The 13930-nt window shown below is 50.8% G+C and overlaps 1 protein-coding gene across 1 annotated transcript in view; it reads left to right on the forward strand.

Annotated features, from left to right (window-relative positions):
- The first annotated feature begins 258 nt into the window (after nucleotides 1-258).
- TNFRSF21 (TNF receptor superfamily member 21) overlaps nucleotides 259-13930 on the forward strand; it is a 34628-nt gene continuing 20956 nt past the window's right edge. Inside the window, exons 1-3 of the mRNA XM_086625556.1 lie at nucleotides 259-312; nucleotides 6328-6982; nucleotides 8720-9217. Coding sequence (XP_086481682.1) covers nucleotides 259-312; nucleotides 6328-6982; nucleotides 8720-9217 — 1207 coding nt within the window. The remainder of the gene's footprint in view (nucleotides 313-6327; nucleotides 6983-8719; nucleotides 9218-13930) is intronic.

Here is a 13930-nt window from a genome sequence, read left to right on the forward strand (position 1 = left end):
GCCCCACGTGCGCGCCGCCCCGCCGCGGCAGTGCGCAGCCGGCGGCCCCGCAGGCAGGTGGGAGCGCGGCGGGCGGCAGGGCCCCCGCCCCGCCCGGCCCCGGCCCCGGCCCCGGCCCGCCGCCATGGGCGCCTGCCCACGCCGGCCGCCGCCGGCCCCTCGCCCCGCTGCGTGAGGCAGCGCGGCTGGACGGGCAGCGTCTCGCCCGCAGCCCCGCTGCGCTGCGCGGCGGCCCCGGCTCCGGCCCCGGCCGCCACCATGGGGGCCGCCGCGGCGTGCCGGAGCGTCGCCGCCTTCGCCGGCTTCCTCACGGTGAGTGGGGGGGGTGTGCGCGCCCGTATGGGGGGGTGTCGGTCCGTCCCTGCGTGCTCCGGCGGCGCAGCGGCGCCGCCCGCGCAAGATCCGCGCGTCCGCGGGGGGGTGTGGTGGGGGATGTGCTGCAGTGCGGGGCTGCCCGCCCGCTCCTCCTGCCGGGGGGAGAGGGGCACACGTGCTGCCGGGGGGCAGATAGGCAGGGGCGTGTTTTGGGGAGATAAGGGGGGGTTTGGGTGTTCTGCCGTCCCCCGTCCGCGGCGCCGTAGGGTGTGCGGTGCTCCTCTGTGCCTTCCCTGGGGGGGTGCTCCCTGCACCTCCCTAACTCTGGCAGCGGGCACCGGCTGAACGCGCTATTTCCCCTGCTCCATCCTCTCCATCCCCGTTTTACCGCAAGCGGGCAGAGGGCGGCATCTTCCCTTCCCCGGAGCCTTCATCCAGGGCTCTGCTGCGCCTCGAGGTCGGAGCAGATCCTCGCTTCGCCCTCCTGCCCCACTCCCGAAGCTCGGCACCGAGCTGGGGTCTGTCCGTCCATACATCCCCTTTAGCTGCTTTTCTTGCCACCTTTTGGAAAAGCAACAAAACTTGCTGCCGCTAATTGCAGCCAGCTGCCCTGTCTTAACACGGAAATATTTTCCGATGGCTTCACCTCCAGGTTTAACGTCCCAGGTATGGCCCTTCCGAGTCAACCTTTCAGGGGCATGTCCCGTCTTTTTTTGGGGGAGAGACAGTAATTCGGTGTGTCAGGCGCACGCCGCAGCTGCTGCGGCTGGGTTGTGTAACCCAGGAGTGCACTTACTCTTGGATTCAAGGTGGATCTTTGCAAGCTGGTGCTGGCTCGACAGGAATCCCGAGTAAACAATAAATAATCTAAAGCTCGGAGAGTATTAGCTGGGAAACGGCCTCTTGACTTTGAAGGCGAAGGGGGATGGCAGAGCAGCCGGGGTGCGTGCACAGTGCTGGCTGGGTGCTCCTGAGCACTGGTTTCCCACTGGGAGAGGTGAGTGCTGCTGCACATCTAGAAGATGAGATGCTGATGGGGAGCTTGAGATAGGGAGCTCCAGCTGGGATCCTGGAGGTCAGCTGGGAATGGTGGGTATAGAGAAAAGAGGGGAAAAAGAGTGATATGAAGGTGTAGGGAAATGCAACAGCAATTTTATAAAACGAAACTGAGACACTGAGTGAACACACGCGTGTATTGCTTACGTGTGTGTGTACTCAAACCTCCGCATCTGCTCATTGTACAAGGAAACGAGATGTTAAGACAAAACTCCCGTCTGCTCGTGAGCTGACAGGACGCTCCCTTGGCCCCTGGCCGGCGTTTCTTCATCCAGCGTCTTCATCTTTGAAATTTTGGGCAGCTCCCTTTGGCCTTGCAAGGAGTTAATGTCTTTCCAGCCTCATGGAAGTAAAGTTCAGGTCAATAGTTGGTGGGCCTCTTACTGGTGCAGCAAACCCAAATCTCTGGCTGCTTGGGTTTTGAGTGACAGTGGTTGTACAAGGCTGGTGGTGGTCATGGTTTCCCTTGCTTGGCTTGGGCTTTGGGTGGCTGCAGCGAAGTAGTTTCTCCCATCTCCCCCAATGCTGTCACCTCGAACCACCAAAACGCTGCCTGGCTTTGACTTGAGGCTTTGGGGAGCCTGGGGGATTTCAGCTGCTCCAGCAAAGCCATGGGATGCTTGTGAGCTCTGGTCAGCGTCAGCTGTTGGGAATAGCTGCTGGGTTTTCCTTCGTGGGGACCAGATGTGCCAGCGCTGCTGTTCTGGCGCTCTCGGCTGCCTGCGTTTCGCTCTCGAGCCGTAGCGAAGGGACAGCTGAGCAGGGTAAGCCCCAGACTCTCAGTTTCACAATGCCCAAACCAGATGAAATAGCTGGATGCTTTGCAAGAAGCCAAAACTCTCTTTGCTCTTCGATACTCTCCTCACAGGCGACTTTTTTTCAGAGAGTAACTTGATGCTTTTTGCAGTGAGCAGGGCAGGAGATGGGCTCCTCCCGGCTGCAAAGTTACCATAAAACTTCCAGACCAGCTTATTTGCCTTTCTAAGTTTGTTTTATTTTTTTTTATTTTGATTTTTTTTTTCTCGTTAAGTGTGTCGCAAGCGACTTCCCGGTGCTGGTTGGCGCAGGGTGCAGCTGGTCTTCGGGGAAGGGCAGCGGGGCTGTGCAGCCTGTCCCTGACCTGTGCCAAGGCATCGTTGTGGAGCCAGCTGCCGTTTCTGCCGAATTCTGCTGGTTTTGCTGGGAAACAGTTCCCAGAGTATTGTTTGAATGCTGTTGATCCCTGCTCACTTACAGCTCCCTGCTCCTCTTCTCTGCTGGAGTGAAGTGCCCAGCATCTAGTTAGCTTTTTTTTTTTAAAGGTTTATCTCTGCCTCCCCTGAGGGCTGCCAACGGTGGGAGAGGGTGGTGTGGGGGGATCACTTAACACAGCCCGAGGCGTTGAGTGTTTCGAGGTGTCACGCTCTTTTAGGACACAAATGCCTGTTGATCCACCAACTTTCTGCCCTGGTTGACTCACCAGGCCACTGAGCAGGTTTGGGTCCTGAACGAGCCGTTATATTCCCTGCTGTATTCCCCCTGCACATGCCTGGGAAGCTTGTGGCCTCCTAAAAGCTGCTTACTGTGCCAGTTGCCCATTGGGTCTCTTGTGCAGCGTGCGGTTATTTAAGAGGTTGATGGAGGCACAGCTTAGATGTGACCATTGAGATGGAGTCATCAGGCTGGGAGTTGCTAAGGTCGGTTATGCCCACTTCACCTGCAGGGTGCTGCTGGCTCGAGGGTTTGTTTGGAGCCAAGTGTGAGGATCCTCTTGTCTGAGCCGTTTCCCTGATGTGGAGAGGTGAGATTGAGAGCGTTCCCAGGTCTGATCTGCTTTCCTGTTCCCATCAAACCTCCACGTGTTGGACTAGGTGAAGGCAACTGGGAGGTGCCTTTGCCCGCATGGTACAGGGTGCCGATGCTGAGCTGGGGATGCTGTTTGGGATTGTGGCCGCCCTGTCTGGCTTGAGCCTTTTGGCTTCAGTGTTGTGAGCTGGTTCTGCATCGGGCACGGAGAGCAGTGCCGAAACTGCTTGAAACCAAGTCTGCTCTGTAGTGTTGTCTTGCACCAATTCCTTCTTTCTGTTTTGTGTTTTGTTTTTTTTTTTTCCCCTTTGGTATTGGAGTAATGAACTGAAATCCCGTGGTGCTTCATTATTCTGTTGCTTTTGCCACTGAAACTGGGTTTATCAGCCAGAAATGTCTGGCTTTGTGTGCTGCTGGACAGCTGTCAGGATGAAGCACCCAACCAGGAGACATCACTTTTTGTTGAAGATGCCCTCTTGCTCCTGGCCTTCTCTTTCAGAGATCTGAGTGGTGCCAGCCATGAAACCTGAGCAGCTGGATGTTTTTAAGGACCAGAAGCACCAATCTGAATAAATAGCAGATACTCAGCACTACTTAACCTTCCCCCACTGGGACTTGCTGTTGTCCCTAAGCTTGGAAGCACGTGTGCAGCTGAAGATCTGGAGATGTTCAGAAGTGCCGGTGTGACTTTGCTTGAGATAAGGTTTAAAAAAAAAAACCAAAACCAAACAAAAAACAAACCTGGTGCTGTTACAGTGGTGCAGGTGCCATTGACTTTGGTTACCTGGAGGAGTGATGGAAAGATACTGGAGATGGGATGAAAAGGGAGAGCAGGATGGGACTTGCAGCACATGGTTGTAGCAGGGTTGTCAGTAGGTTTCCCAGAGTCTGGCGTGGTGCAGAGGGAAGAAATCAGGATCCGAGATGGCATCACACAGCTCATCCCTGGTGTCATGAAGATTACGGGCGGCAGGTTTCCTTCGAGCCAGCTAAGCACTTCGTTAAATCATGTCTTACGGGAGGGGGGAAAAATAAAATGCATCCTGTAAGCCTTCACTGCCTGCTGGGGCAGCCCCGCTTTTTGTTTTAATTTGATGTGCCGTAATTAGTCTGGCCGCTGCAGGATCCTTGTCAGCTCCTGTGGGCTTGCCTGCTTCTGCCTGCTTTGTAATTGCTGCTTCAGGAGGGGGGAAAAAAAATAAAAAAATAAAAATTGAAGTGTTTTGTAGAAATCCCGAGCCGTGAATTATTTAGCAGGTGAAACAGAAATGTGCTGTGTGTTTCCAGGAAGCCAGAGACTGCACCAAAAAATGACGCGGCGCAGCTTGCGGCTCTGCTGCGATGTGCCTTCTGCAGAGTCATGTTGTTGGAAGGCTTTTTTTTTTTTTTTTTTTCCCTCCTCTTCCAAGCATATTCTTGCTGGCTGATAGCCTGGAATAGGTAGCGGAGTGAGAGGCAAGGGCTTGTATAACATGGCCAAGTGATTTATGTGCCTGGCTGTGCAGTTGAAAAGTGTTAGGGTCTCTGGTCTTTTTACCTTTACTGTAGGAAAACACCTTTGGAAGTTCAAGGTAATGTTGGTTTGTTCCTCTCTCTCCCTCCTCGCTCAACCTGCAGTGGTTTGGAAATATTCTGTTTTTTTTTTCTATTGCTTTGCATGTTGTATGAGGTTGTGTCAGCCTTTCTTTTGATGTACCTTTTGTTCTTGGTGTCTTCTTTACCCTGTAACTGGCATTAAATCCATAAACCAGAGGTCTTCTGGAGAAAGCGGAGATCCTGCTCTGTCCTAGTAGATGGAGCTTGTCTTGGGGATGGAGCAGGCTTGATGCAGAGAGAATAGGTGGGACTGGAAATAGATGGAGACCCACTGTTGGAGCAGGTCCAGAGGAGGGCCATGAAGATGATCCAAGGGCTGGAGCACCTCTGCTATGAAGACAGGCTGAGAGAGTTGGAGTTGTTCAGCCTGGAGAAGAGATGGCTTTGGGGAGATCTTAACAGCAGTCTTCCAGTACCTAAAGAAAACTGGAGAGGGACTTTTTACAAGGGCATGTAGTGATAGGACAAGGGGCAATGGCTTTAAACTGAAAGAGGGGAGAGTTTGATTAGATCTAAGGAAGAAATTCTTCCCTCCAAGGGCAGTGGAGCACTGTTGCCCAGAGAAGTTGTGCCTGCCCCATCCCTGGAAGTGTTCAAGGCCAGGTTGGATGAGGCTTTGAGCAACCTGGTGTAGTGGAAGGTGTCTCTGCCCATGGCATGGGGAGCTGGAACCAGATGATCTTTAAGGCCCCTTCTAACCCAAACTGTTCTATGATTATATGATAAACAGATTTGTAATCGTCATCCAGCCAAGCCCAGCTGGGTGCAGTTCGGTGTCTAAAGACTGAAGACCTTTTGCCTGTATCTGATGCAATGAGGAACTGACTTACAGCGGAGCTCCTTAAAGAGCTTAAAAATAGCATCGGGTTTTCTCTCCCTTTGCTAATGCATCCAGTTTAAAGTGAGTTCAGATGTGGTTGGAGGCTCGAAGCAGAACATGCCTCGCGATCTCACCAAACCCTGTGCTTGCACATGACCCTGCTTGCACAGGGTCATGAAAAATTGTGGAAGGACGGAGGGGCTGAGAAGTAGCCTGGTAATGCCAGCTAACCCGGATTTCATCCTGGTTTATGTTATTTAGAAAGGTAACTATTTGAACAGGTGCAGACTAATAAATACAGAAGAGGAAAGTTTTACAGGTCAGAGCTGCCACCTGCATGTTTGTTTGGTTTTTTTTTGTCTTCTCGGCAAGTGCTTGGCTCATGCTGGAGCCTCTCAGACTTGAAATGCAAAGCTGGTCTGAATTCTCCTGGGATGTCGAGGTGCTGAAGCACCATTAGCAGTATTTTACCACCCTGGCAGGGTTGCAGTGTAAATGATGCTTAGCCTTGCTGAGAAGCGTGGTGTCAAATTTAGGGGATTATAATCGTAGCTGGCGATATGTCCAGAGAGTGCGCTGCTGTCTGCAACGGTTCTCTTCCACCTGGACCTCGCTGAGGTCCCTCCTCTGGGTGGAGAGACATCTCCATGGTCCTGCGACTCTGGGATGTGCTTTGTGATCTCGCAAGGGATCACGGGCAGAGAGGGCTCTAGTCGCGCGCTGTTGTTGACTAATACATCCCATCTGTCTTCCAGCTGCTCATGCTCCTTGGCACTGCTGAAGGTCAGTTGAAGCTCACCTCCGAGCAGAATGCCATCAGCCTCTCCCCTGGCAAGTACCGCCACTTCGACCGTGCCACCAACAAAGAGCTGATCTGCGACAAATGTCCTGCAGGAACCTACGTGTCTAAACATTGCACGAAGAGTACCTTAAGAGAGTGCAGCCCTTGCCCAGATGGGACCTTTACTAAGCATGAGAATGGCATAGAGCGGTGCCACCCTTGCAGAAAACCCTGTGAACTGCCAATGATTGAGAAAACTCATTGTACTGCCTTGACTGACCGCGAGTGCACTTGCCTGTCCGGTACGTTTCAGACAAACGATACCTGCGTCCCTTACACAGTGTGCCCGGTTGGCTGGGGCGTCCGCAAGAAAGGAACCGAGACGGAAGATGTTAGGTGCAAACCGTGCCCTCGTGGTACCTTTTCTGATGTGCCTTCTAGTGTGATGAAGTGCAAAACATACACTGACTGCTTTGGGAAAAACATGGTGGTCATCAAGCCAGGGACAAAGGAGAGTGACAACGTCTGTGGTTCTCCAGCGTCTCTTCCGAACACGTCTTGGACTTCGTCGAGCACCGAAGCGAGTGAAGAGCCCTATGAAGTTCCACCGACTGCTCATCTTCCCAAAGGTAACGTCTACCACTGAAACACAGATGTGGTTTTGGTTGTGGTATTGCGTTCCTGCCTTAGTCGGTGTTGGTTTTAGGCTGTTAAAGGGCAACCTGGTCTAAAGCGTGGATGGTGCTTTTGCTTCTTGGCCAGCAGGCAGCTCCAGAATGCATCAGGTTGCCCTCACTTGTGTTAAACAGCATTTAGTAATGCTTTCACTGAGACCGTAGTCGCGATTGGACTTCTGGCTGTCCTGCTGTTGAGACTGAAAGGACATGATGTTCCCCAGCCTCTTTTCCCATCTGTGTGTTGTGCTGGCGCAAATCCTCGGGCATTTGTGGCAAACCTGAGTTGGGATGCAACAGGAAAACCCAGAGGAGAGAGTGGCTTCGCTCCACTGGACTCCTTCCCTGATGGATTCACTGCTTTCACGCCTGTGCTTTCCTTGCTACATTTTGCCCTGTACTGTGCCAGTGTCTCGGCTTGAATGGGAACCATTGCCAAAACAGCCCTCCAGGAGCCTAGGCTGCCCCATAACTCTTTTTTCTTCAGTCTCCAAGATTTTCATTAGTTACCACTGGTGGGGAGAGCCAGGTTGAATTCCTCGTTCTCTTGTTTAATTGGAAATGGTACATCATCACGGTTTTTACTGAGATGCTTTAGCTGTGGCTGGTTGCAGTGGTGCTGTAGGACCCCATTTGAGGTGACACTCAACACTCACTGGGAAGCAGCTTCCTTACAGTCTCTCAGATGGGGCATTTTGATTAAAAAATGCAATTTTAGGTGGCCTGAAGATTAAGTTGGTAAATACAATAGGACGGAAGTTTTGACAGTGGTAGACTTGCAGTGCTTCTCCTTTATTAGGTCTCAAAGCTTGACAGGGTGTCGGTGCGTCATGGGGAGAGCACAGGAGGGTGTTCCCTGAACTTTGAAATCAACTGTAGACAAACAGGAAAAAGTTAAAGCTTTTTCCCTGTTTGTATCCTGATCGGAGTGTTTTGGGTAACCAACTCAGAGGCAAAATCAGGTCACAGATGGTTACACCCACTCTCTGGCTCAACTGGGATGAGTTATGATGTTCAAAAGCTGAGCTTCCAAAGTGAGCTCTAGTTTTTGCCACAACAGCCCTTCTTCTTCTCACCAGACTTTGGTCATGCAGCTGACTGAGACCTGAGAGCTGTTGGTTGATAAGAAACCTCAATAAACATGGAAAGTAGCTCTTAGGGGGAAGTTTGGTTGCTTCTGTTGCTTCAGAAACCTGTTTTGTAGTTGATGTATCCACAGCTGCTTGTGGTGCTGATAAAGTTTATGCTTCCTTAACAAACCCTGGTAGAGAGATACTAAACCTCCAAATTTTCATGTGTTTCTAGCCCAAATACCACACTTTCCACATTTGGAATGAAACCCGTGTTCATAAACCTAAGAAACCTCAGGCTTGTAGGTTTTCTGAGAAGTGCTGAATGTGGGACAAACAGATTGACAACATGCCTTTAATCTCTTGGTGGTGGTTTTTTTTTTTCAAACAAACTGCCACTAGCCTTAACCAACAAGGGTCAATTTTATCTTGAACCTACCTGTGTAACCATACCCATCTGTTCCTAGAGCCAAACCTTGACTTCACCTCTTCCCTTTCTTCCTGCCTGGCGTTGGGTTTCTGTCTGCTGGCCAAGCAGATGCTCAGGCAGGTCTTAGACTGTGACATGATGCCGTATTGCGTCTCCGGTGCCATGACACTGAACTCTTCTCTCCTTTCACAGGTTTGAACTCTTCAGTTCCTGATTTTGTCCCTTCTCCTGCGCTGCACGCATCCAGCGGCACGGCAGAGCCAGCGGGCTACTACAACGAAACCTCGGCCAACGAGACGGACGACACTGGTGGGACCCTCGCAGGCTCTGGTGCCGCTGGCCAGGCACAGAGCTACCGGCACAAGCAGGCCAGCCAAGCACTGGAGAAGCAGCCATCGCTGGAGATGGCAGGGGGTGAGAAGTCCAGCGTCCCATACAGGCCCCCCCGGCGAGGTCCACAGAACAACCACCAGCACTTTGACATCAACGAACACTTGCCATGGATGATTGTCCTCTTCCTGCTGCTGGTCTTGGTGGTTATTGTCGTCTGCAGCGTCAGGAAGAGCTCACGGACTCTGAAGAAGGGACCCAGGCAAGATCCCAGTGCCATTGTGGAAAAAGCTATTATGAAAAAGTCCACCACCCCCACGCAGAACAGGGAGAAGTGGATCTATTACTGCAACGGGCATGGTGAGCAGTAGTGATGGGGTCTGTAGGGGATAGTGTCCTCCGTGCTGTCCCGCGTGGTGCTTTGGCAGGGCCGCCTCCATGTCCAGTGGCAGATGCTTTTCTGACTTGCTGGTTCTTGTAGGAAAAGGCAAAGCCCATATACTGGCTCTTTAGATGTTTCTTCATCCTTGGCTTCTCCCAATCCCTATTCCTATGATGTGTCTCTGCTCCTGAAGGAAGAGTTTATGGAAGCAATGTCACTTGCTCACCCCAGCTCCTTCTACCAAGGATGGTGGGAAGGAGAAGAGGATCTTGAATTAAGGGTCCTTTTTCTTATTTTTTTTTTTCCTCCTTTACCCCTCCAGTTTCCACTTTTCTTCTGTTTCGTGCTCTCCTTGTTTTCTTGGTGACTCAGACATGGGTCTGGTTGTCTTTTGTGTCATCCTTTTTCCCTCACCCCATCTGTTGCTGGAAGGCTGAGTCATCCCCTGCCTCTTGGCAGCGCCTCAGTTTCAGGTTCTTAGGGCTAAATCCTGACTGCTGGCTTGTGTCCCCAGCCCTTTGCCCACGCTGGAGCCAGGAAGGTTGACCTTAAAGGATGTGTTGTGGAGGCGTACAGCTCCCTGAATGTTGTGAAGTCTTCCTGGAGGCTCTGCTTCGTAGTATTTTCTGTTCTTTTGGTGGTTGGTTTGCTTTTTGATGAGACTTTAGAGATGACCTGTTGTGGTCATTAAATTGAAGTTTGTAAAAATCAATGATAAATTAATAGTGGCATGAACGTGAGCACCAAGCAGCCATGATCTCCTTAGTACGATGCATGGTTCTACCTCTGCAAAGCTACGGTGGCAATTTTGACCCCCCTTATCCTGCTGCAGACAGGCAGCACTGATGAATCCTTACCTTTGGGTTGAGGTTGCTCAACCTTAAGCATCTGTTCACCGTTAACCTTTAGAAAAGCACATTTAACAAGGGGGAGGGGAGCGGGCAAACAAAGAAGGGATTGAAGAAAGATTGGAAGGTTTAAGAGAGATCAGTGCTTGATGAAAGTCATCCTTGAGTGCTTAAGTACAAAGCAAAGGCGGCTTTGAGTAGGGCGTCTTCTGTCATGTACTCTCTTCTCCTTCCTGCTGATTAGTAGATCTACACTTTGTTTGCCTTCCTTAATGCATTTATAGAACCAGTAAGGTCTTGTTAGAATTAGCTTTGTGCCTTCTCTTGTGTTTGTGCTACTTACCAGTTTCCTTTTAACTGTTTGGAATTCTTGTGGTGCAGTTTCTTGAGTTTTTTTCCCTTTGTGATAACTTTTTCCAGTAATCTTTGGCACTCTGTTGTCCCTAAAATCTGTGGTACCCAAAGCGTGGTCCTCATGGTGATGGTGAGTGATCTGCAATGGTGACGGTTCTGATCTGCAGAACCTTATTAAACATCCTTATTTGTGGTCACTGCTAGAAATACTACGTGACTCTGGCCATGATTTGTTGGCTGAAAGCGACTGGTTGTACTGACTTACAGTAACTCTTTCTCTGTGACTTTAATTACCAGTTGGTTGAATTTCTCACTTTCCTATTTTTTTGGTGCAGCGAGTGTTGTTATCTCAGAGCAGGGACTGGATTTGAACAGGGTGGGGTGTGATGGAGTGTGGGGACCAGACTGAATTGCTCTGGGTGGGTACTCAGCTGTTTTCCAACCTGGTGTTTCAGACCCCATGCCGAAATACCTACCCTGCAGCTGGCCCTTCTGGAGACCACACTAGAGCTGCCTTTATTGGCAATGCTGTGTGTTTGGTCATCAAGCATGATTCAGGTTAAAGAAGCTGTGCAGGTGAGAGAAGGTGATATGTGGTGAGCACCGAGGCTCTGTTAGCCCATTTAGCTATAACCCCACCTCCCAGATCTTGTCATCCTTTGGGGGACAGCATCATTCATGGGTCATCCTGTGCTTCCTAAGATGAGTTTTTCCAGTCTTCTCTGTCATCATTGAACTGCTGAATTTAGCTAGTGCATCAAATTAGCAAGGTATTTCCTAATTTTTCCTCTTGCTTGGGAAATAAGCTGGATGTATCAGCAAAAACCACGCTCAGCTGATAAACTGGCCCAGTATCTGATCAAGCTGCTCTGGTCTGGAGGTGAGTTGCCCTGTTATTCCCAGCTCCTGGCTGGGCAGTTTTGCACATCTCTCCCAGTCGTTCTTGCAACAGTCCTGCTGGTTCCGCATTGGCACGGGTGGCTCCATGACTTTCTCCTGCCGCGCAGTGTCCTCAGTTGAACTTTGTGCCACGAAGGCAGGCAGATGAGTGCAAACCAATTAGTGCTTTGTCTCGCTTTTAGCACGGCTCTGATATTGCCTTGATCAAGTTGCATTTGCTGGAAGGGCCTCGCACGTTAGTTCTTACTCGGTGGTGGTGCTCTGTCGTGTCAGATATGGAAATTATTCTTCTCCGCAGTGGTGTATAAATCTGTCTTTGGTTTTCCTGTTGAAATGTCTGGCTCTTAAGACTGTTTACTTGAAGCAAGAGAAGATGTAGTTTATTTAATGACTGGCCATACAGCTAAGATGTACTGCAGAGCTGCAGCACCATGGCTTAGCTTTCTGCTGCTCCAGCAGTGTTTGTACCCAAATTGTGCTTCATCCTGCAGCAGCATTTCAGACAAGGGTGAAAATAGCCAGGAACAAACTTCAGGCTGTGGCAGAGAGGAAATCTTTCCCTTCCTGTACTGCTAGGTGCAGATCCCTCCATGATAGGCAGCCAGAGCAAAACCTCTGTAGATGTGAGGACCACAGCTGCTCCCCAGATCTTCCAGTGCCAGCCTGGTTTGTGGTTGCACTAGGGATGTGCAGGGCAAGCAGTTACGTTTAAATCATCTTCAGGGGCTAGGAGTGAAGCCCCAGGTTCTGGGGCTAGTAGAGTGTGCCGACATCCATATGACCTCCCCACCTATACGTTGGCCGGCTGCACCAACAAGGAGTTGGGGCGTGTTTATTGCTGGGGCGAAGCCTGCGTACGTAGCTGTCACGCCCGGTCTCCCCCGCTTCCTCCTAGTTTACCATCTCCTCCCTCCTAATCCTTTCTGTAAACAGCTTTAACCTTTGAAAGGGAAGACTGGGTCTGACGTCGGTGCCGCAGTCGCTGCTGAGAAGAGCTGTGCCCAGGTGGCTGCCCTCGCGCCCCACCCTGTGTGCCTGCCAGGCAGGAGCACAGCTGGCATCAAGATTTTGCTGGTTTGGAGGATTTTTTTATTGATTAGTTTCCAGAGGTGGGGTTGGCTCAGGACCTGTATTGCCCCCAACTCCCTCCAAAAGAAAAGCCCCCATAGCTATAATGGATGCTTTCACGTTGACTTACCATAGATTTCACTCAAATTCACTGTAGGAAAGCAAAGCACAGGATGGGGAACATACAGGAACCATGGGAGGTGATTCTGCCCCTCTGCTCTCATGAGACCCCACCTGCAATACTGCATCCAGCCCTGGGGTCCCCAACACAAGCAGGACATGGAGCTGCTGGAGCGAGTCCAGAGGAGGGCCACGGAGATGATCCGAGGGCTGGAGCACCTCTGCTATGAAGACAGGCTGAGATAGTAGGGATTGTTCAGCCTGGAGAAGAGAAGGCTCTGAGAAGATCTTATAGCAGCCTTCCAGTACTTAAAGGGGGCCTACAGGAAAGCTGGAGAGGGACTTTTTAGCAGGGCATGTAGTGATAGGACAAGGGGCAATGGCTTTAAACTGAAAGAGGGGAGATTTAGAGTAGATATAAGGAAGAAATTCTTCCCTCTGAGGGTGGTGAGGTTCTGGAACAGGTTGCCCAGAGGAATTGTCTGCCCCATCCTTGGAAGTGTTCAAGGCCAGGTTGGATGAGGCTTTAAGCAACTTGATCTAGTGGAAGATACTCCTGTCCATGGCAGCATTGTTAGAACGAGATGATCTTTGAGGACCCTTCCAACCCAAACCACTTTCTGATTCTATGATTTTTATAACTGATTTCTTTAAGCCCATCAGTTCTAGGTGAAGTGTGGTCATGGTGGCACCAGCACTGCTCAGTGCTGGAGCAAAGATGCCTTGCTGTGGCTGGGCTCCTTCCCAAAAGAGAAGGATTTTAGAGTGGAAGCGGTGGCTCAAACTCTTGCCCAGTTCCTGATGGCACTTGATATACTGAATTGCTTAAATAGTTTAGCGGTGCTTGTTGTCATGGGGTGTTTCACTTGTCCTCATTTTTCCCATGAGCTAGTGGAGCTGGTGTCTATGCCCTGTGCTCTTTCTGGTCATAATACGTGCCTTAAATAGCAGCCCAAACTTAAAAATAGTAGTAGCTTGGGAGGCTGGTGTTAAAATAAGACCCGTGTCCTTAACATGGACATGTTCCAGCCAAGATGATGATTCTCACTGGATTAAATGGTTCAGAGGTCTGGGAAGAGCTTACTATGACTAATGGCCTGAGTTAGCAGCTGGCCTACCTCCACATCTGTCCTTGCGTCCATCCCCATGACATGGGCTCTCTTAAGAAACCCAAATTCTCATCTACAGGGGATCGAGGAGGTAGAGCAACACCAATGATGCCGCTGTGGTTGGAGAAGCTGGATCTCTCACTGCTTCAGCTGACTCTTCCTTTCTAGCCCTGCAGATGGGAAACTAAAGGGGAAAAGCATTTTGCCAAAGATTTCCAAAGACATTATCAGCACAGTGCCTGAATGACGTGGGTACCGGGCTGATAGTGCTCTGTGGGTTTAACCTTGTATG

This window comes from Tauraco erythrolophus, chromosome 2 (assembly GCF_009769465.1).
Source record: "Tauraco erythrolophus isolate bTauEry1 chromosome 2, bTauEry1.pri, whole genome shotgun sequence".
Lineage (NCBI taxonomy): Eukaryota > Metazoa > Chordata > Aves > Musophagiformes > Musophagidae > Tauraco > Tauraco erythrolophus.